Genomic DNA, 23,391 nt, shown 5'->3' on the forward strand with positions numbered 1-23,391 from the left:
ATATATATAAATATATACAATATATATACAACACAGAAGAAAAATTTTTGATAATTGGTTGATAAACCACTGCAGATATAAACATGCTTGTATCTGCAGACATGAAGGCAGCGGCAGTGTTTGCTCATTGCTCCCAAAATATTTACGAATTTTTAAGATAATACGAGTCGAATTTAAGACGTATTTCACACCCATACTGGCAAAAGAAGGATATGAAGGAAAACTGGAGCACCACAATTACTTGCAAATCAAATTAATTTATTCACACTAATTTTAAAAACTTTCTCTAAAATTTCCCTCACAATCAAGGATGTCAGAGATCTGTGCAAACCACGGTGCAGGCACATAAAGCAAGTGGATTTTGGTGATTCAGAAATTCAAACTGAGACCTTTTATATCTTGATGGTGTATTCGGATCTCACCTTGTGGTAGGGGTTGTTGCAGCCGCTGCAGAACTGGTACCTGCACTGGGAGCAGCTAAAGTGCATGCAGCCGCCTTTCGTCAGAGCGTACTGGAACCGGCAGTGAGGACAGGCTGCAAGAGGACAAACCACACACTGATTAATCTGTTTATCCCACAACACATTCACAATATTAGTAAAATGTAATATATATATATACTGTGCAATACTCTTTAAAATTATGTTTTTAAGTTGCAATTATAAAAGTCAAATATTGATAAATTGTTTGACAGAAAATGTTTTTTTGTTTTTATTTAAATTGTTTTTGGATTAAAATTTGTGGACATTATACAGCAGAGCATATCTCAGTAATTATTCTAATAGCTGGTGCTCTCTGAAATGTATAGGAGCAGAAGTTTAAAGTGGTAAAAATGGAAATACTTTAAGCACAGATGATGCCTTAAAATTGTATAATAAATAATAAGAAAATAAGAAAAAAAATCTGTTGACTGCACAGGAAATGAAACTGCTTTTCTGAGTATGTTTTGCAATATAAACTCCCAAAAAATAAAAAAAGAAAGTGTCCTCACTGATGCCGTTGTCTCTCAGGAAGCCGGCCAGGCCCTGCCTCTGGTACTCGGGATCGTTGTCCCTCTTCCACTGCTGGAACTGCTCACAGGACAGATCCTGGTGCTGCGGCTCCCACTGAGATCAGAGAGAAGGAGTTCATGAGTTAAACCTCCTGCACAGTGAAGAGCTGCCAAAGTTTCAAGGCTGAATTCCTTAAAAACAGGATGAGGCTTTTCATTCTCTTTTATCAAATGTAAGACAGGGCCTCCTAAAAATGGTAACATGAATTACTTTTACTCACAGGTTTCTTGCACTGAGCACAAAAGCTCCTGCGGCAGGACGGGCAGGTGACCTTCAGCTGGTCTCCGTCGTTGATAAACCCGGACGTGCACTGAGGAGGACAGAAACATTATCAAAGTCTAATCCTTTAGACCACACTTTATGTAAATATCAGGGTTGGCAAATTATACATTTTTTTAACTTGATTAATCGCAGAATTTCTATAGTTTTTACATTTTTTTATGGTAATTTATTTATCTTTTCATAATTTCCTCCTTGGATTTCTCTTTTGGAAAGTTTGATGTTCACACTGTGTTGATTTTGTTTGTGTTTAGAGGAGAAATGTCAACAAGGACAATGATAACAATATGAACAGATTTTCTTAAAAAAATTACTCTACAAAAAGACATAAGAAATAAAGTCAATAACTGCGGTCTAACAGTCATGGAAACAATTGATTCTTACATGCATCATGATGCAGATACCATGGATTCATAAATCAATAGTGGATTATTTAAATGTTTAATAATACCATGATGGTGACAGAAAAAAAGAGGCAGCGAGGGCAGAGCAGCATTCAGGGAGTCGCTATAAAGTCACTAAAACGCGAAAAGTAACTTATAATTAATCTTTACAAATGGCAGCAGTTGCATGCATGTTTTAATTTAATGTCTGAATAATAGCATTTGTTGTATGTTGTGAATACTTTTTACACCATCTCACTTTCACCTAATGAGTAAAAGTACCAGTGTTACTTAAACTGCTATTCTTTGTCACTTGATGCATCTTGTTTTTTCTCCTCAATTTCCCTTTTGTGTTTAATCACAGTGTGAATTCAACCACACTGAACTCAAGCAGCTGAACAGAGTTAAAAATAATAAAAAAGAGAAATAAACATGCAAAGCAGGGTATGCAAACTACAGGTGGAGAAGGAAATGAGATTGTAAGAGCTGATAAAGCAACAAACAACAAGAACAACAGATGGACTGATTATTGATGAACTCACATGGCAGCACCACAGGAACTTTGGGTCTTTCATCAGAGCGTGCTCAGTCAGTTTTTTATGAAACAGGTCGTACACGTCAGTCTCCAGGCAGTCCCGCAGCTGGAAAAACAAAGAGTTTTTTGTTTTTAAATTATTTGTATTTCTTTTACTTTTTTTGAAACCCCTATTTACTTTTTAAAATTTGTTTATTTTTCCTATTATTTCTTTTTTAAATTTTATTTTTGATTTTTCTTATTTATTTTTTTTATTAATTTATTCTTCTCATTAATTCTGCTTGATCTTAGTGCTTGGCCCTATGTTTACTAATGTTCTATCTGGGATTATTGTATTTTATTTAATTTTCTCTTATTTTCCAATTGTAACAGAAAATTTCTACTGTTTCATAAATGGCTGTGGTTAGGGTTAAGATTCTGATAAGTCTTTGTTAAAAAATAAATAAATAATAATAATAATTGTCTGCTTACAATTGCATACAGAACAAAAAGAGAACAATTTATCATTTATCTTTATATTCTTATACGGATAATCAGAACTCTTGTATAGACAATGAATATGTCATGTTTCCCTCTCGGGGTACCTGTATGTCCAACGTGGAAAAGTAGCTGTCCAGTTGCTCGGGGTCGTTGATGTCTGGCTCGCCGCAGACGGGACACACCATGTCTCTGATGTGTTTGTCCCGCACGGCGATGGTGAAGTGCTGCCCGAAGCACTCATGGCACACGGAGCACTGACAGGAAGTCAGAGACTGCATCTGGAGAGAAGAAGTAGATGAAATTAACAGATGTGCAGGAAATGTTGAACTCTGAAACACAAGCATGCATTTTATTTGTTTAACATTTTTTTTAAATTCATTACTTGACTCTGTCATTAGCTGTACTTGGGTTTCTTATATATTCTTTTCAAGAAAATGTATTTAAAGGCAGCAAGAAAGCAAACAATATAATGTAAAAATTTAAATTTGGACCTTGTAATTGTAATTTATATATTTAAGAAGTGACAATGTACATTAATTCACATTTAAACAAATGTGAACGCACACAAGTCACCTGGGAGCTAGTTTTCAGTAGTAGTCCCTTGAAAAAAAAAATGCAATACGAAGATACAATATTTATTATGGATAGACAAACAATTGTAAGATAAAAAAGTGACTTCATTGTATGAAATACTTCATTAGAGAGGACAAATCTAAAACAATTTTCTGCAGTCTGCTTGTTAAACCATGACTGAAATCACTCTGGTGTAAACTTTTGACCCACCTTGCTTCGTGGGAAGATGCTCAGGCAGCAGGGGCAATTGTTGTTGAGGAGACGCCTGATGAAATCCTTGTCGTGTGACTCCTTCACGGCTTGCACGACATCCTCCAGGGAGTAGGTGACGTCTGGCTCTTGGAGCAGTGAGAGAACGAGCTCGCAGCGCCCCCAGCTGGGCAGGTCGTACAGTGCCAGCAGACGCCTGCATATCCTCTGCAGAGAGCACACAAAGACAACGAGGAGTTAATGCGAAAGCAAAGGCTGGAAAATAAAACACATTGTGCAAAGTCATTTATGAGGTATGAAAGCCCTCAGGCGATTTGCCGTGAAGCCAAAACCTGTTTGTCTGGGTGTTTTGGGATCGATCGGCGGCTCTGGCTGGTCGGCCCAGATTCGCTGGTGAAACGGCTCCAGCAGAGGGCGCTGCAGCAGAGACAAAGCCTCCTTCACCTCTCCTCCACTCAGCCGCAGGGCCTCCTCACACTGAAACACGTCTCTGAAGCCCAGAGAGTGCAGCTCCTTCATCTGCACACACAAACAGGGAGGAAAATTACAGCTACATGCACATTAAATTTTATACCCAGCGGTGGAAGAAAAAGTACTCGGATCTTAAGTAAAAGTAAGCCAATTTCTCTTGACATGTGACTGTATGACACCATCAGACTTTAAAGCATTTGCTGTTCTGTTTCACTCGAATGTAACGGACATTTATCTCCTACACAAATCAGGGAACCCATCAGCTATCGATCTGACAAACATAAAGCCTCTGGGCATGAGGGCAGATATTTCATAAAGCCAGAGCAATCTCTGAGCCAAGACTTTTTTCTTCTGTGCGCCAGTAATATCAGCTAATCTTTATCATCAGATATCTGCCTATTATGCAGATTAATTTAAAAGTACACAACTAACAAATAACCAATAAAACACTGCAGAAATTGCACTTGAACTAATGCGTTCAGCCTCTACACAAGCACTGTTGGCCTGTTTCTGAAACGCGATTGGTCAAATCTCTGACTCCAAACAAAAACCAGAACTCTTCTGATACAAAAAAACATGTCATCACCTAAAAATTCTAAAATCATATGCAGACATCTGTTTAGACAAATTGAGTGCACTGTAATGTGGTCATATCCTGTGGTCATAAGTTTTGGTGCCAAAACATAAATCTGTCTCAAACTAATCTAGCAGCGAAGACAAAGGTTGAAAATGTTGGTGCATAATGGAGAAGTTACAGCTAAAGCCTCCTCCATGTTTGGCAGAAATACATGTTTTTAGGTGGACTGTGTTTTAGCAGTCAGTTTACACTGTCCTACCTTGGACTGTCTGTCTCTGAGCACCTGTCTCACGGCTCTGTCTGTGTCTCCTCCCGCTGACAGCCAGGCCAGCTTGGCCTCAGCTCGGGACAGCTTCACGCCTTCACCTGGGACACTGGGACCGCTCTCCTCCGCCTCCTCTCCGTCTCTCTCCACCATGGGCTGTATCCCAGAATCCCTTGCTTTGTAGTTGAGCTGGACAGAAGCCGCCATGGCGCAGATTTCGTTCCAGCAGGTGCGGCAGCTCTGAGGACAGCCAGTCGCAGGGGTTCGTGTTGCTGCCGCCGCACACGCAGATGGCTGCGTACACCTCCTCGGCACTGACACCTCGCTTTTCTGCTTCCTAAGAAGAAGAAACAGGATGAATCCTCGTTTGTTTCCTCAAACTTAACATTTTGATACTGTGAAGTCCACCGACTGATGCAATTTTTCAAGCAGAAATGTAAAATATTTTATGGTTCCTGCTTTTGGTAGGAGGAATTGCTTTTTTTTTTATATTTTAATTTTTTTTTTTTACCTGTCTTATATTGTAAAGCAAACTAAGTATATTTTGAGTTTGGACTGCTGGCTGAGCAAAAAAGGCAACATGAAAATGTCACCATGGGCATTTTCACTCTTTTCAGATGTTTTATTGACCAAACAAAAGATTGTTTACATGAAAAAAATATCTGCATACTGCATTGTTTCAGAATTATTGTTTTTGACTGCAGACAACTGAGATGAGCAACAGATGTATGCACAGTTTCCTTGCTAATCTATTTAAAAATAAAATTAGAATTTTTAATTATTTCCTGGGTTACTTGTTTGTGAGATGCATCTGTGTCGACCTACTCTGATCTGGTTGATGAGCGAGAGGCCGTCCTCCCTCATCATCTTCTGTCTTTTTAACTCCATGTTGACTCTGGGCTTCGGCTGGGGCCTCACACTCGGCTGCGGTTGTTCTTTGGTGCTGGACGGAGTCTGCTGGAGAGACTGAGGCAGAGAAACTCCAGCAGAGTCCTTACTCGACAGGTTGCACATCTCACACACCACGGAGGGACTGCTGTTAACGTAGGTGCAGAACTGACACATCCACTGTGAGAGAAGAAGAAAAAGGAGGGAGAATTAAATTATATGTGTTAAATTGCTGAAACTAGAATAAAATATGGAAAATAAAGATACCTTTGTTCCAGAGTCAGACAGAGATCCTGGGTTGGACAGCACTGGTGCGACAGGTGGTCGAGTGGCCAGACGAGGGCGCTCACACACCTCACAGAGGATGCTGCTGCCCTGATTCACAACCGTGCAGCTCTTACACTGCCACTCTGAGGGACGGAGCACAGACACAACTCAATCAAACCTCTGCACATATCTTTCTTTATGTCAACACCATGAACACCACTGTATTCAAAAAGACTATAATTACAGCCCATGCAACAACGTTGTGAAACTAATTAAGATGAAAAACTAAGTAGATCTTTTAGATTTAATGCAAACATTTGTCTCATATGCAATATGCCTCATCTGCTTCATTTTTTTTATATCACCCAGCTCTTTTTTAAAAATGTACGAAATACAAAAAACCACCCAGCACATGTGACTCACTCGGTGCTCCAATACACCACATTTTTATTTTTATTATCATTTACTCTTTTTTAATGGGATATCGAGCAGACAATATCTGGAAAAAATAATGATTCTAATGAAATTTAATGAATTTTCTGACTTCTCTTTTCCCCTTTAAAAGCACTTTGAAACTTAGTCTTGAAAAGTGCTGTATAAAGAAATGTTATTATTATGTTTTAAATATACATGCATCACCTGTGTTGGGAGATGTGGGAACTGACATCGGGCTCTCTTGAACAGTGGATGCAGCCGTGGCGAGTCGAGGTCGCTCGCAGGTCGTGCAGAGGACGGCTCGCATCTCGTTCACTGTAGTGCAATGAGCACACTCCCACGGTGACAGGGACGGACTGAAAGATGACAGAATAACAATGAAATTACATCCACAGCACAGTCCAGCAGCTGCTCCTCTTCTAATGGCACTGCAACGTCTTTGTAATCATTCATTAATTTAACAGGGTTACCACACTTTCTTAAACATCAAATTCAAGGGCTTTTAAATTACTTCTGTGGCCCAATTCACTAAAATTCAAGGACTCAACATGGCGAAGTTTAAGGCACAGATTTGCTTGATTTTAGCTGCATCATTTGACTTCAGTCACTCATGCACGCATGTAAACGGTGCACTTTCTTGAGGCAGGTGGCTTCTGAAATGAAGACAAAACTGCATGAGACACATGCAGACAGCGAAACAGATCCTATTTATGGATGTTAAAAAAAGACCCTTGATTTACATTGTTGCACAAAATATATGGATTCCAGCACTTTTAATGACTGGTGTTTTTATGTCTAAATAAAATATCAAACAAAACAGTTTGGGATCAAAGCCAAAAAAACCTTACAGATCTACTTCTCAAATCTAACTTTTGCAGATACAGGGTGAGTCAAGTGGAGTCAATTAAAAACTCTAAAATCTGCAAAAGAAATAAGGCAATTCTGTATAAATCTGGCAAATGTTTTATTATCACATGTTTTTAAATGAATGCAGTGGCTAACTGTGGTTTGAAATTTGGCTTTATTTTTTCCATCGGCTGCTGGTCAATAACCCTCTGAAATTTATTCTTTATATTGAGTTGTGTTTTTTTTTTTTAGATTCCCACAATTTTGGAAGATTTTAATTATTTTTAGGAGAACTCTGGATGTTGTTTATGAATGCAAATGCTAAGTATCGACTTTGGCAGAGCAGGAAAAATGGAGGGTGAACAAATCAAAACTTCTTGGTTTTTGATAATTAGACCAAACAGCTGCCAAACCAAGAAAAAAAACCTATCAGTGACTTTAATTTCCCTTTTCTCCTCACCTGGATGTTTTGGCTGGTGTGATAATAGTTCTTGTATGTCCTTTGCGGTCAGGGTGAGAATGGAAAAGCTTGTCGCAGTTATCACACAGCCTCTGGACGCAGGTGGAGCACTGAGCGTGCACAGCAGAGACCCCACAGATGGTGCAGGTCTCTACAGGAGCAAACACAACGACAAAATAAAAGTTAAAAAACACAAACAACAACAAAAACAATGTTGTATTCATGTTTAAATTGTAATGTGGCATACCCTGTTTGGTTTTCTGCATTTTGTCTCTCTTGTGATTGGTTCTGGTGGGGTGGCGGTGAAAAAGGTCATCGCATGCATCGCAGAAAGCTTGATTCTCACAAGACGGGCAAACCAGAGACGAAGCAGCGCCACACAAATTACACTCACTCACTGCTGGAGAACCCGGAGAGAAACAGAGAAGAAAGATAGTGAGTATTTTTAGGCTCTAAGGTACAACATGGTGAACATGTTTTTTTCTTTATGTTCATTCAATTGTTATTTTTAAATAAAAAATACAACACTGGCATCAAAGGACACAGATTTTGATATGCAGTGATTCATAATAAAAATAAAATAAAAATACATATATCGAAAAATCATTGTCACAAATAATGTTTTGGTTGACTTTTTTTTTTTTTTTACAATTTCCCCCCTTTTTTACTTCTTACAAATGTTTTATTAAGTGTAAACTTCTTTTCTAACGACATTTGCAATTGTAGATTAAATCTACATATTTGCCAACAACAGCTCACCTGCCGATGGTTTCAGAGGTTGCTCTCTGGGGTTCAGAGCCGGTTTGGGTGGAAGAGACAGAACCTGGGGTTTGTTCGCCGGCTGCTCCTCTCCGGGCAGAATAACCACGGCATCGCTCACCAGCTGATCCTGAAGAAACAAACAACACATTAAACATAAACAAATTAATGTGCAGCAGACAGAAAAAATATAAATTAGAAATTAGAAATTGCAGTGAAACAATAAAATTTGCTTTAAGTGTCAGTAGGTTTAACATTGACTTTTTGTAGCTTTTCCAGTGCCCATTTTAAGGAAATCTTTTTATTTATTTATATATATATAGTCAAGTATTATTTATTTACTTAATTTTATCCTATGTGTTTTCAAATCAGGTCACCTTTGCAGAAAATTCACATTCATGATAATAAAAACAAATAATAATATCACTTAACTTAAGCTTTCCTTTAATTTTCAGAAAAATACAGTTTGAATGACTTTTGTTACATATTGTTTTAAGAGCTGTGAATGAATGTGGTATGGGCATATTTGTTTAACTTTAAGTAATTTCTGTTACTGTCTTCAAAACTATATGAAGGAAAAAATTGTGAACATAAAAGACAGACATAAAAGACATAAAAGTACCATTTGAAGTGTACAATACCCAATTTTACAAAGAGGGGCAGTAGTTGATATAAATATCAAAATATTAACATCTACAGGGTTCCAACATATTTTCAGGAATATAATTTAGAAAACGTTTGTGATGGTAAACTAAAATTAGAAAATACGGTGATTTTGAAATTAAATTACTTTTTCAAGTTTCCCACTGTGGGAACTCTGTATCAAAATGCTGCAGCAGATTACAAATCTACTGCTGCTCACTAAAAGTAGTAAAATATTGTAACAGCGCTGACACAGATACGAGGAAGCACTGGAGACGTTTGTACAGACCTCCTGGATGATGAATGGGATGATGTCTTTGAAGTGTTCTGGGTGACGGTGGGTGCCCTAAGCGAACAAAGGTATAAGACGTGAAACATGGTGAATTTTTTTACACAAAAACAGCTGATATTTAAGGTATTTATATGGCTGCTTACAAACATATACAAACCTTAATGAGCATGTCCACCTCCGAGCGTAACGTCATGACCTCCAGCGTCACTGCGGCAACTTCCGCAGTGTCTGGTTCAGTGACGTCGTCGGGGAAACTGAGGCCGTCTATCTGCTGATTGGTGTAACCGTACAGATACAAAACTCTGCGGCCTCCCTAAAAAAAACATGATTAAAATCAAAAAGTTGACTGACCTTCACCTGAAAAAATATGCAGTTATTTATATGTAAAATATGTTAAGACATAGACCATCCTATTTCTTAAATGTCCATGTCAATAACAGACTTCTGTAGTGAGCCTTGCATTGTCGGAGCACGCTGATGGCAAAAAGTTGACCCCATGATGTACTTTGAATGACCCATTATTTATGGAATAAAAAAGAAATGCATAAAGAAATGTATTATTATACTCACCTTCACGGCGTCCACCGTGGTTCTGAAGACGGGGTTGTTGTGCTTGACGCTCCTCCAGTATCTCGGCCTGGCGGGACTGGTCAGGTTACAGCCGTACTTTTCCAGGATACTCAAGGCCTTGACCAGTCTACTCAAAGAATCCAGAACCTGAAGTAAAGACAAAATTATTTGTATGAGTTAGTAATGCCATTAAAATTGCTTCATCGACCTACTGCACCATGAAACTGAGCCTTTGTTTGTTTTCAATGAGACAATGTGAATGCAGCCGATCCAAATTTGCAGGCAGGTTTTTTGTGTTTATTTATGTTTCCAAATTCCATTATTTTAATTGATGTGAGTGCTTTTATCTTTTTAAAGTGCACATTTTTTCTCCAACATAACAACAAATCCGTCCCTGGAAAAAAATCATTTGTCTTAAAAGAAAAGGTTAAAAAGAAATAACACCAAAAGCAGACTTAATACTCTGTATTAAAGAAGATTCGTTATCTGATCAGCTGTGTAATATGTAAGAGCTTCATTTCAGTTCACCTGAATAAAATAGAGTTAGAATATTACATTAATGTAATAAGTTAATTATATTAAATTCGGTGGCACCTGGCAAAAATAAAAATAAGAAATAAAGGCAAAAACAAAGACAAAAAATCTGAAAAACACACCAAGAATAAAATAAAATAAAATACAATTCCAAATCAATCAGTCTTTTTTTTAAAAATTGTGTAAAATATTGATACTGTTTTTATTAAGTCATTTTCAATTATTTGCATTATCTCATGTTTACACAGCTGATTACTGAGGCTCTGTGTTGCTATGCATTTGTATTTTTGAGTTTTCATGCCCCTTGGTGGTCACATATCAGAAACACGTCTTATCTGAACAAGATGAAGTGATTTAAGCCTGTTTTCTGTTTATCATTAAAGCATACTGACTACTCCCAAAATCAATTTGCTAATTTTTGAGCCATTTCTTGTTAAGGTGCACATTTATTTATTTTGTATTTTTTGGGGGAAAAAATCAAGCCAATCTCCACAGGTTTCAAGGGGTTAATGTTCTTATGTTCATGGTGCGTCAGAAAAAATATCTATCTGAGCAGAAAACTTCACCTCCTGTCTGTTGCGGCAGGCCGTGTTCTCCCTCAGCATGGCCTCCGCACCGAGGTGGCGGTACTTTTCTGACAGAGGCAGCGGGAGGCCGGCCATGGTCTGCACCTCCGCCTTCACATCCTGGGCTGAACCTGAGGAGGACAGGAGGGACTGAGATCTCCTCCGGACCTCGTCCATCTGGACAGACGCAGGGCTGGTGCTCATCGCTGTCAGAGCAGAGAGATGATACAAAAAGTTCACAAAAGCACGCACATCCAGAAACAAAAAACTCGATGCTGGACAAGACATTGTACAAGAGAAGAAAGAAAAAAACAAAATCTGCACACTGTCATGATTATACTCCCATAAATATTTAATTCAATTACCACAGAGGTGACGGTTCCTGCATGCTCCCTGGCATTAATTCATATTAAGACATAAACATATAAAAACAACAACTTAACACAATATGGATAAAACATGGATGACAGGAAGAATAGAAAAAAAGGAACATGAAATTGCAAAAATGCGTATATACCCTTATGCACACATAAATATAGCCACACTGTGCAGTATGATATAGTACAAACAGCCAAATAATGTGAATTTGCACTCATTACAGATAGAAAGAACTAATGTAAAGTACCTAGAGTCAATCAGAACAACTTAAATATCATGTAAGAAAAATTAGTTGACGTGTAAAATGACATTTTCTGTACTGTAGAATTAACTGTATTTCCAGGGGCGGGGGAAAAACGTGATACACTGACGACAAGTATCTGGTTTTACAAATTAAACCTTTGGCAGCAATAAAATAAATTGCTTTTCTTAAATGCACTAGATTCAGATTGCTGGGATAAAAATTATTAAAGGCAGACGAATGGACTCAAAACTTTATCTTCTTATTACGTAAAACAGATGTTGACAGAGTTTTTCTTTGAGGACATAATTACCAGTTGAAGAAAGGTAATAAATCTCAATATATCTTATTGTTTAAATTTGCAGTAACATGATAATATTGCATAGTAAGAATTAAAAATAAGTAAATCAAAATTAAATAGAGTGAATAAATAGGTGGGAAACAGAAAAAAGAGGAATAGCTAAATAAATAAAAACGATAAAATCACATGAGGTAGAATATAAATAGAGAGGCAAACAAAAAAAATACATCTGTAGACAAGAGATCAAAACTAGTAACTATTTACACTACAGTGTGCCAGGGTTTGTTTTCTGTTATTATCATTATTATTTTAAAGTACTATGATAATAATAAAAAATTATCTGTAAATGCAAACTATTTGCTTTAATAACAGGTTGTCAGTAAAGCTAAATGTTATTTTGAGATAAAGCGCCCTCAACTATTTCAGTTTTATTTCACCATATGACGCCAGTTGGAAAGTCCGAGCTAATCATAGTTTCACTCTCATGAACGTCACAGCAGTTAACAACTAAATATGAAATAATAAACACAAAAACTACGCTTTTAGTGACGTTTCTTCACCATAAAACGTAAATAAACCGGTTTTAGCCGTTAGTTTTAAAGTGTAAGCTAGCAAACAAACACAGACAACAACCTCTGCTGCTAGAAACCGAAACTTTTAGTTACTAAGAACTAACATACCTGCTCAGCAACCGTCGGCACGAGCCTCGACGGTTATTCGGTGCTTCGGTGTGAAAGTCGAAAGTATTTTATGTTTCTGTTAACAGAAATAAAGAGATTTTAACCACATTTTAAGTGTTTCGTTTGCTGCTCGCTCTGGTTTGTGTTGTCTCGGAAGCTAACAGAGCTAAGCTAGCTTCAAACTGCGGAACTTCCGCTTCTACTTCCGGTAACCATTATATTTTTCCAAAATAAAAGCAGGATTTCCACAAGTGGGCAGAATTTTAATACTCTTAAATAAGAAAACAAAAAAGCAAAAAAGAGACTCTGACACTAAAGTTAGGAAAAACTCCTTCTTTGCAGGAGTCAGAGACTAATTGAAAACCACAAGTATAAAATCATAATCATAATAAGCATAATATATTATAAAGTAATAGTTATTATTATTGTTGTTGTTGTTGTTTTTTAGTATTTATAATAACAATTATGATAATTGCAAAAGGGCTATTAATTACAACACTATTATTGACAACAACAATGTTTTAAATAATAATAATAATATAATAATAATAATAATAATAATATTATTATTATTATTATTATTATTATTATTATTATTGTCATATTTATTGTAATTTTATTATTCACAAAAATAACAAGAATGAAAATGCAACAACGATAATACTAAAAAAACTAATAATAACAATAGTAATATAATAATAATATGAAATACATAGAATAATGATAATAATAATAATAATACATATTGTTGTTTTTATTATTATTACTATTAGTAGTAGTACCAGTATTAATATTATTGTTGTTATTATTTTAATTACTGTTATTATTATTTTTATTGTTGTTGTTTTTAGTATTCATAATAACAATAATAAATTGCAACGATTATATTAATAACACTATTATTGACAACAATATTAATAATAGCAATTATTATTATTATTATTATTATTATTATTACTGTCATTTTGATTATTCGCAATAATAACAATGATGAAAGCGACAATGATAATACAAAAATTAATAACAAACACTAATATAATAATAATATATATGACATATAATAATAATGGATATAATAGTAATTGCGGATTTTTATTATATATTATTATTATTAGTAGTAGTAGTAGAAGTAGTAGTACTTTTTGTTATGAATTACTCATTTTAATTATTATTATTGTCTTTAATTCTGAGCTCTCAGACTAAAGTTTTAAGGCTCTAACTTTACGCCTCCTTCTTTCAGGGGAGGAGTGAGACAGTGGGAGGCGCAAACTGCATCATCCGACATTAATTCGAAAGCAAACTTGATATGAGGAAATAAAAAAAAATCGCCTTCGTGAGCCATATTGTCCTCTGCTGCACCTGTACAAATCTGACTTCACCTGAAAGCCTGAACGGACTTTTTTAAAATCTGTCTTGAACTTGAAAAATCTGCGCAGTCATGTCGACATCAACCCTGAGAATAAGCGCAGAGAGCGCGAGGAAGGTGAGTTTATTTCGTCTTCGTGCAAAAGTACCGCGAGCTGCATGTGATATATCCACGAGCCGAAAAACTCTGAGCGGCCGGTAATTTAATGCAGATAGTTTCTAACTTATTGAACACTAACATGTTTTAAAACGGTCAGTTTGTAGTCGGTGAAGCGGCGGAAAGTCCCCGTCTGAGAGGAAAACGAAAGTAAATCCAAAAGGCTTTTGTAACATGAGTCAGCAGCTTTAAAACTTAAACAAACAGGCTTGATTTCTTTTTTAAAAATATGGGGAACAGGCAGTGAGCAACTTTGAAAGAAATGTCCCAGAAATTCGCAAGAAATTGGTAAAACAAAACAAAGAAAACATCATAAGATCAGCAAAATAAATTAATAAATAAAAATTATAAATAAAAAATATAAATAAATATATAAATAAATATAAATAAAAATATTTATAATAAATAAGAAAGTTAAAAAAAAAGACAGGACCTGCACTGCTTAAAATGATAATAATTTCATAAAAAATAATTTCAATTTTATTATTTTCTAAATCTACGTATTTCTTGCAATTTGTGGAACATTTCTAACAAAGTTGCTCGATGTCTTATTCCCCATATTTGACCCACAAATTAGCAAGACATTGGTGAAAAAAAGTACAGGAAATAACCTGAAAATTAGCACAAAAACCCCAATAAAGTTTTTAAAAAATCAATTATATAATTATGATAACACCAAATATAGTTTTCTATAAAAATTTTCCCTAGCTGACAAAAAAATAATTTTCGTTGTTAAAAGAAATTTTGCTCAGCTTAAAGGTTTAAATATTTGTAAAAGGTGTCTGAATGCAGCACAAAATTAATTTTGTGAAGCTTTCAAAGGGTTAAAATATATGTTTTCTATTTCCTACAGGTGGAAAACTTCCAACAGTCTTTGCATCAAGGGGTTTGTTGAGCCAAATATTTATTCGCTATTTATTATTTTTATTATTATTATTAGGTTTAATAGCACTTTTATTCAAATATGCATGTTTTTTAGTGTATTTCATGTTTTTCAGGCAGAGAAATCTGTTCACAAACGTCATCCCGCTGAAGATCGTACAGCTGGACGCGCTACTCAAGGTCAGAACGTTCGGTATTTTAACGCACAGTGTCTCACCTTTGGTTTATGTCTCTATGTCTTCATGCTGTCTGTGTTTTTTTAGGATGAAGCGTTCAATATCAAAGACGTGTCCTCACTCAGAGCTCCCCTGGAAATCCCCATACCAGACCCTCCCGCTCCAGAGGACGAGGTGAGACTACACGCATCCAACAACATCTCTTTGTGGTCTTTTGTTGTCTCTTTGTAGTAGTTTTATGTCTCTTTGTTGTAGTTTTGTGTCTCCTTGAGGTATTTTTTTTGTCTTATTTGAGTCTTAATAGTCATTTTGTATTTCTTCATGGTCTTTTTGTGTCCCTTTGTAGTAGTTTTATGTCTTTGTGGTCTTTTTGTGTCTCTTTGTAGTAGTTTTATGTCTCTTTGTGGTCTTTTTGTGTCCCTTTGTAGTAGTTTTATGTCTTTGTGGTCTTTTTGTGTCTCTTTGTAGTAGTTTTATGTCTCTTTGTGGTCATTTTGTGTCTTTAAGTAATTTTGTGTCTCTTTTTGGTTATTTTGTCTCCATATTTGTATATTTTGTATCTCTTTGTGGTCTTTTTGGGCCACTTTTTGGTCATTTTGTCCGTTTTTTGTCATGTCCCTTGTGTGTCCCTTTTTTGTTTGTTTTGCGTCTCTTTGTACATTTTCTATGTCTTTGTGTTTATTGTGTCTCTTTTTGTTGTTGTTCCTTTGCATGTCTTTATGGTCTTTTTGTGTCTCTTTGTGGTAATTTTACGTCTCTTTGTAGTCATTGTGTTTCTCCTTGTGGTCATTTTTTGTCTGTTTTGAGTCTGTTAATAGTCATTTTGTATTTCTTTGTGGTTATTTTGCATCTCTTCATAGTCATTTTGTGTCTCTTTGGTTATTCTGTCTTTTTATTTGTACATCTTGCATCTCTTTGTGGTCTTTTGTGTCTCTTTTTGGTTACGTTACATAGTGGGTTTTTTTTTGTTTTTGTTGTTATTTTCTCTCTTTGTAGTCATTTTAGAGAGACCGCATGCATCCCACAATCTCACAAAAACCCTTTTTAAAACCTTTTTAAAATTAATACTGATTTTATTTACACATTTGTACATGCCTTGTAGCTTTTACAGTCTGGTTTGTGACATTTGCACGAACAAACCTGCTGCATTAAGCTCTTCATAAACACACGTAGCTGGAAGGTGTGACATTTATATTAAAAGTGGCAGTTAATCCAAACGAGCTGAACCGTTCTGCAGCTGCGGTTCGGCCTATAGCTTTTGGGTGCGCCTCTGCCATTGTGCAATGAACACATATTTAGGATTTCGTGGAGCGAGGTTGTTTGAGGTACTTATCCATAGTCAGTTTAGTACAGTTGATGCCAGTTTGGAGAAGCAGACTGACGCAGAAGCTGGTCCATGTACTGCTGCATTTAAACATATTTAAGCCACCTAAAATAATTAAAATCACTTACAGAGAAGAAATCATTTAAATGGTATTGTAACGTTGCAAATATGTTCAATGTCTGCCTTTGTGTTGTGATGACGAACTAAAATATTGATTGATTATGTAAAATTGATCTCACAGGAAATGGAGACAGATGATGGAGATGAAAAGAAAAAGAAGAAAGGTAAATTTTTTTTGTGTGTTTTTACATAATAACGAGAGTCCACAGTTGGGTCAATAGGAAAAACATCTGTCCAAAATAAGATCCCTGAAAGGAGTGACTTTACCTCAATATGATGAAAAACGCCTCGTTATTTCTCCTACAGCTCCAAAATGTGGCTTCATCAAGGGGAACGAGAAGATTATGAGTCTTTTGGAGAAAGTGAAACCAGAGATTGTCGCCATAAGGGAGACGATGATCACTGTAAGTCAATCACTGAGACAGTTTCTTCTCGAAAACATCAAATTAATTGCACTAAAATGATAAAAAGCTTTTTTGTTGTTTTGTGTGTCTTTGTAGTTACACATTTTTTTTCTGTCTGGGATAATTATGTGTCTCCTGGAGGAAATTTTGTCTTTTGTTTTGTCTCTGTCTGGTAATTTCGTACCTTTTTGTTATTAATTTATGTCTCTCTGTCGTTCCTTTGCATCTCTTTGTGATCCTTTTGTTTCTCTTTGTGGTAGTTTTGCATGTTTTTATGTCTCGTTAAGGTTATTTTGTATCTTTTTTTGGTAGTTTTGCATCCTTTGTAGTCATTTTGTGTCTCCTTGAGGTAATTTTGTGTCTTTTTTGATTGTTTTGTGTCTTTTCGTGTCGTTTTGTGTCTTCTTGGGTCATTTTTTGGTCTGTTTTTGGCCAATTTGTGTCCTTTTGTCCACTGTGCAGATGAACACTGAGCTGGTTAAAGTTTTTAAAACACTGAATTTAATTGGCATGAAAAGGGCTGAAATGTTAAACGTTTTGTGTCTTTTTGATGTAATTTTGTCTCTGTTTTTTTTGTTGCCCCTTATTATATTAATTTTCTGTCTCTTTGCAGTTCTTTTGCATCTTTTTGTGGCTGTTTTGCGTCTCTTGGAATTATTTTGTACCTTTTTTGTTTTTTTGTGTCTCCTTGTGGTTGTTTTGGCCCCTTATTTTAGTTACTTTATGTTTCTTTGTGGTTATTTTGTCCCTTATTTTTGTTATTCTGTGTCTGTTTTGGCGTTTTGATTTAACATCTTCCTCTGTAGGTCTCCTGCTGGATTCAGCACCTCATCCCCAAAATAGAAGATGGAAATGATTTCGGAGTCGCCATCCAGGTACATTTTTTTCCAGCTCAACTTGTTCAACTTGTTGGTCCGAACTTTGTTTTAATGAATTATTAATTATGTTGTTTTTCACCACACAGGAAAAAGTTTTGGAGAGGATCACTGCAGTTAGGACCAAAATTGAGGGTTTTCAGACCAACATCAACAAGTACGCTGGATAGAAATATCCCTAAATTATTTCTTGTTTTGCAGCATTTTAGTCTATTAGGAAAGCACGATTTTAGACCCAGATTTACGAGTACATGTCCCGTGTTATAAAACCATTTGTTGAATTACGCAGGTACTTTACGGAAAGAGGAGACGCTGTTGCAAAAGCCTCCAAAGAGACTCATGTGGTGAGTCTTTACATGTTCCTCTCTTAAAGGACAAGTCTGGAGAATTTTCTACATTTTTATGTCAACAAATGTCACGAAAATAACCAGAATCACCAATGACCCGATCTGTCTAATCAGCATTATACTATATAATAATATCTCCATATTAGTGTCTCCAGTGTCTGATTTATGTTATTTCTCTGTGCCATAATTTAAGTACGTCCTAAATATTTCTAAAAAAAAAAGAAAAAAAAAAAAAAAAAAAAAAGGTTGACATGTTCTCTCATTGGTGACCAGACTCTTTGAGGAAAGGTTAACTCAGGGTATGCATTTAATTTAACTATAGCTTTCCTTTTAGGGGATGTATGGTATTTTCCCTTTCATTCATTATTGATTAAATTTAAATGTATTTATATATATTTGAACTTATATTTTTAGGGACTATTTCCAACTCTTTGAATCTCTTATTTTTTTTAAATTAATTTTACATTTATTTTATAATACTTATTTAGATTTTTTGTTGCTTTTACAAAGTGTTTTATATTATTTTATACTTTTATATTAATATTATTTAATTATTATTTTACATTTTTTTGTGCCATTTTTACTTTGATTTTTTTTTTATATGCCACATTTTTTTTTTATTTGAATTTTTTTATTACTATTTCCACACTTATTTTTTTATTTTTATTATAGCATTATTTATTTCTTTTTTGTATCACATTTTTTTGAGGTTTTTATCTTTATATTATAACACCAGCCGTTTTTTTATAATAACGTATATTTTTTAAATGCGTTAACGTTCTCTTCCTTCAGATGGACTACCGCTCGCTGGTGCACGACAAGGACGAGGCCGTCTACTCGGAGATCAGAGTGATCGTTCTCGATATTCGCGGCTTCTACGTGAGTCAAAATTAGATAAATATTTACCACCATATTTCCACGGAAGAAGATAATTAAAACTTTTTTTTTCTTCTTACCGTAGGCCGAACTTTTCGACATCTTCACCAAGAACATGGAAAAGCTGACCAACCCGAAAGGAGAGGAGAAACCGTCCATGTACTGAGAGGAGACGGCGGATTTATCACGTTCAATATCAAGCTTCATTTTCGGATTATTGTCAGAAATATCTGCATCAGGGGTTTGTCACTGAGGTTGTATGACAATTTAGTTTTTCTTTTTTACAGACACTTGCACTAAATTTAAGTTGTACAACTACGAGTTAAAAAAAAGAAATAAAAGTTTTTCAAATTGTGTGATTCACATTTATTTGTAAAAAAAAAAAAAAAAATGCTCATGTGACTCATACGCTTCTGATTTAACCTTTTTTACAACAAATACTCAATTAGGAATCTTACAAAAATATTTTCCTCCCTCGAGATCGAGAAGGAATAATCCGAAATCAAAAATACAAACAAAACAAAAAGCATAAATCGAAACACAAAACCGTGTCGGCCTTCGGTGATGATTCTCAGACTTCAGGGCCTTCTCCTCCGGGATCAGCTGCGAAAATAAATACATACAACAAAAAATATACCTTTAAGGCGCTTTAGAGGGTATACTGGCAGAAATGGAATATAATAAGTATATTTTCTTTAGAGTAAAATATACAATAAAAATATACAATAACATGTATCTACATATGGAGCAGGTCCTCGCCGTGTTGCACCTGTGTCGTCGGTACGCTCTTCCTCATTCGGTAAATATGTCCGCGGCAGTTTCTCTCTTTGTTTATATATTTCTACTCTCAACTCAAATTATATCGAGATAATGAAATATCGCCCAGCCCGACTTTGTCGTTTGGATCAGAAATTACCAAAACAGAAGGAAAAGCACCAGCGCCCCGACTGTGACTTTATTTTTTTTTTTTAACCTGTAAAAAACCTGAAGAAATTCAAACCGAATGTTTCACCTGGTTGAAATGTGGAAATTGCTGGTAGATTAAATCCCCCAAAAAACTTACACACAGTTCATTAAAGCCTTTAAAAACCTGAGCAAAATGGTTTGAGTTCTTCCAAAAAATAACACAGCATTGGTATGTGTGTGTGTGTGTATATATATATATATATATATATATATATATATATATATATATATATATATGTATATATATATATATATATATGTATATATATATGTATATATATATATTTCAACTGTCGAGTATGCACCTTGCTTATACTATTTTGCACCTTGTTTTTTGATATATTTTTTTAAATATTTCTTTTTTTTTTTACCGTTGATATTGTTCTTTTGCCACTTATCCTGTGCACTCCTGGCTGCTGCTGTAACAATGCAAATTTCCTCCACTGTGGGACTAATTAAGGATTATCGTATCTATCCTACCTTATGGCCCAAAAATTTGCAAGAAAGTACAAAAAAAAACAAAAGAAAGAAAATTAAGTGGAAAGTTGGAAAAAAAAAGAAAATGGCCTGGAATAGATGCTAAAATTTAAAATAGTATACATACATATATATATATCTTAAATAATATTTATCTCTTGGAAAATAAATAAATAAATAAATAAATAAATCTCAGCTTTTTCTAAAACTAATTTTCCGGCAATTTTCTTGTAATGTTTTACTAATTTTTTTGCAATTTTTATGGGATTTTTCTTACCAAGTTGCTCACTGCCTTTAAATCAATCTTTTCGGAAGAAATCAGACTAAAGTGCTCAGTTTTAAAATGATAAACAGGTTGTGAAAAGCGTCTAAGTGAAGCCGGGATTAATTAATTAACCCCGGGATTTTAAGTATTTTAACGGGATTTTACGAACACACCATGGTGATGTTGTTGCCGTTGAGGAGGATCTGGTCCAGTTTGGTTATTCTTCGTCCTTCTGGTGTGATTTCACTGAAACACAAATATATATTAATTACTTTATTCAGCAAACAGGTGCCTCAAAAATGTCCGAACTTAATGCTGAAATTAATCTGTACTCACAATTCTGTGACATCTTCCAGGACCATGTCTAAAACACTGAGTCAAGGACGAAAACTGCGACAATATTCAGAGAAAACAGTGAAATCATGCAGTTTTTTAACGTGTTTTTAAGCTATTTTTATCATTTTTTAATAGGGTGGTAATCTGGAAAGGATACTGACAAAGTCGTCGAAACCCAGCAGGGTGCCGACGATCTCTTTGTCTGTTTTCATGACGATGTGAATTCGGGCCGATACATTTGTCCACAAGCTCTAAAAAGGCCAAAGGTGAAAAAAAAAACCCAAAAACGTTTGAAACCATTTCATTATTTATATAGTTTTTTCTGCACAATTCTCAGTTTCTTTCTTTGCACACTTTTGTAGGCGACACCGTTTGTATTAGAGCTAAATATTAGTTGATCCAAAGAAACTATTATTTTTAATAATAAATATATTTTAATAAATATTAATTATTTTTAAAAAAATAAATATAATTTCAGTAATATTTTCAGCAGGATATTTTCTAAAATGTGAAGATTTGATGTCTCGGTGGTGGTCGTCTTTAGGCTGCCGGTCGGACGAACCGGGACATTTATTAATTTGGCTCTTACAAAATAAAATGAGCATTTTGCACAAATTCATGGACAAAATGATTTAAGTGATTTTCAATTACAGATTATTCCATAATGAAAATAATTATTAACTGATAATTGTGTAATAATCTACTTAGCATTTATTATGTTGAAAATAAAAAAAATTTTTTATAAATATAAAAACATTGTGACATCATGACAAAAACATTTCATGGGTTTAAAAAAAAAAAAAGAAAGAATGAATAATTGATATTTATGATTATTGCAGAGTGATGTCGGTCAAAAATAGCTCAATGAAGGCAGAAAATCATATTAATGTATAATATTTTTCATAGTATGATTTTGAAAAGTGCATTTTGTTTGCAGAGCAATATGAGTGTGAATCACACACACACACACACACACACACACACACACACACACACACACAAAATATAGATAAAAGTCAATGTTGCTGCTAATAATTGACATATCCGAGGCTGTGATAATGAATAAAACTACTTAGCATGTTTAATATTGAAAATAATTAAAATTTTTCTGTTTTGTTTTTTTTTCACCTGAAAATATAGAGGCATCATGACAAAAACCTGGTATTTAAAGGGTTAAGATTAAAATTTAAAAAAAGAAAAGAATATTTGATATTTATGATTAGGACAGATGCTGGTTAAAAAAAAGTTCAATGAAAGTAGAAAATCATATTAATGTATAATAATTTGTATATCCTGATTTTAAAAAGCGCATTTTGTGTGCAGAGCAGTGTGACACAGCTCAAAAAATATATAAAAATCAAAGTTGCTGCTAATATTTGACATTTCCCAGGCTGTGATAGTAAAAAAAAAAAAAAAAGTACTTAACGTGTATATGTTGAAAATAGTGTTTTTTTTTCTTTTTTGTGACAAAAACCTGGCATTTAATGGGTTAAAATTCTGAAAATGAATAAATATTTGATATGTATAATTGGGACGGTGGTTTAAAAAATAAACTCAATCAAAGTAGAAAATAATATTAATGTATAATTTTTTTTTAAAGCGTTTTCAGGTATTATTATTATTATTTTAATTATTTTTATTATTATTATTATTATTTATTATTATTATATGTATTGTTATTATTCATGTTATATTATTATTTTGAGCGCAGAGCGATATGAGTGTGTATAATAAAGTGGACTCTACAGAGTAGTCAAATTAAACAGTTTGTGATTTAAGAAAAAAAATAAACAGTTTAAATGTATTAATAATAATTTAAAAGCTAAAATAAAGAGTCATGCGTTGGAACACGATGCTAACGCTAACTAGCTAACGAAACATCCCAAATATCTGAACTCTCCGCCTTTTTACTCCAACTTCTTCACTCACACATTAAATACGAACTTATAAATGTTTTTAAAAAGCATAAAACAGACAGAAAATAGACAGAAAACAGACATTTTTCAGGTTTACAGACCGAGCGGGAGCAGCTGAGACGGGTTTGTTGCTGGAGTCGCCGCCATGTTCGTTCAATGAGCGGCAGGCAGAAGCAATCGATACGAGAGCGCCGCGAACTGCAATTCACTCTCTGTCCACA

General features: G+C 34.7%; 3 protein-coding genes across 3 annotated transcripts in view; 1 reads left to right on the forward strand and 2 right to left on the reverse strand.

Moving 5' to 3' along the window:
• LOC121960963 (E3 ubiquitin-protein ligase RNF31-like) overlaps positions 1–12,851 on the reverse strand; it is a 16,557-nt gene extending 3,706 nt beyond the window's left edge. The window contains 21 exon segments of the mRNA XM_042510868.1: positions 423–535; positions 992–1,106; positions 1,273–1,362; positions 2,257–2,355; positions 2,834–3,007; positions 3,513–3,719; positions 3,845–3,865; positions 3,867–4,031; positions 4,820–5,044; positions 5,046–5,162; positions 5,651–5,893; positions 5,981–6,123; positions 6,620–6,771; positions 7,722–7,872; positions 7,969–8,121; positions 8,481–8,610; positions 9,412–9,468; positions 9,572–9,727; positions 9,985–10,131; positions 11,085–11,290; positions 12,685–12,851. Of these exon segments, the coding sequence (XP_042366802.1) occupies positions 423–535; positions 992–1,106; positions 1,273–1,362; positions 2,257–2,355; positions 2,834–3,007; positions 3,513–3,719; positions 3,845–3,865; positions 3,867–4,031; positions 4,820–5,044; positions 5,046–5,162; positions 5,651–5,893; positions 5,981–6,123; positions 6,620–6,771; positions 7,722–7,872; positions 7,969–8,121; positions 8,481–8,610; positions 9,412–9,468; positions 9,572–9,727; positions 9,985–10,131; positions 11,085–11,288 (2,862 nt within the window). The 5' untranslated portion in view covers positions 11,289–11,290; positions 12,685–12,851.
• Positions 12,852–13,957: 1,106 nt separating this feature from the next.
• Positions 13,958–19,564, forward strand: psme2 (proteasome activator subunit 2). The gene is made up of 11 exons (XM_042510316.1): positions 13,958–14,167; positions 15,060–15,092; positions 15,209–15,268; positions 15,352–15,438; positions 16,830–16,872; positions 17,015–17,112; positions 17,919–17,987; positions 18,077–18,144; positions 18,277–18,331; positions 19,127–19,213; positions 19,296–19,564. Exons 1-11 carry the CDS (start codon positions 14,123–14,125, stop codon positions 19,374–19,376), a joined length of 726 nt encoding a protein of 241 aa, XP_042366250.1. The 5' UTR covers positions 13,958–14,122; the 3' UTR covers positions 19,377–19,564.
• On the reverse strand, positions 19,562–23,332 carry lsm5 (LSM5 homolog, U6 small nuclear RNA and mRNA degradation associated). Its single transcript, XM_042510313.1, is given in 6 exon segments — positions 19,562–19,813; positions 21,092–21,164; positions 21,255–21,282; positions 21,412–21,482; positions 21,484–21,505; positions 23,272–23,332. Coding segments are annotated over 6 exon segments (402 nt in total). The 5' UTR covers positions 23,318–23,332; the 3' UTR covers positions 19,562–19,651.
• Positions 23,333–23,391: the final 59 nt, after the last annotated feature.

The sequence above is a fragment of the Plectropomus leopardus genome, chromosome 21 (assembly GCF_008729295.1).
Source record: "Plectropomus leopardus isolate mb chromosome 21, YSFRI_Pleo_2.0, whole genome shotgun sequence".
NCBI lineage: Eukaryota > Metazoa > Chordata > Actinopteri > Perciformes > Serranidae > Plectropomus > Plectropomus leopardus.

What these genes read in the sequence shown, in the direction of transcription:
- psme2 (XM_042510316.1), top strand. Translation starts at nt 14,123, where the DNA reads ATGTCGACATCAACCCTGAGAATAAGCGCAGAGAGCGCGAGGAAG. An exon ending in GCGCAGAGAGCGCGAGGAAG is followed by an intron (nt 14,168 to 15,059) that starts GTGAGTTTATTT and finishes TATTTCCTACAG; the next exon opens with GTGGAAAACTTCCAACAGTC. An exon ending in AACAGTCTTTGCATCAAGGG is followed by an intron (nt 15,093 to 15,208) that starts GTTTGTTGAGCC and finishes TTTTTCAGGCAG; the next exon opens with AGAAATCTGTTCACAAACGT.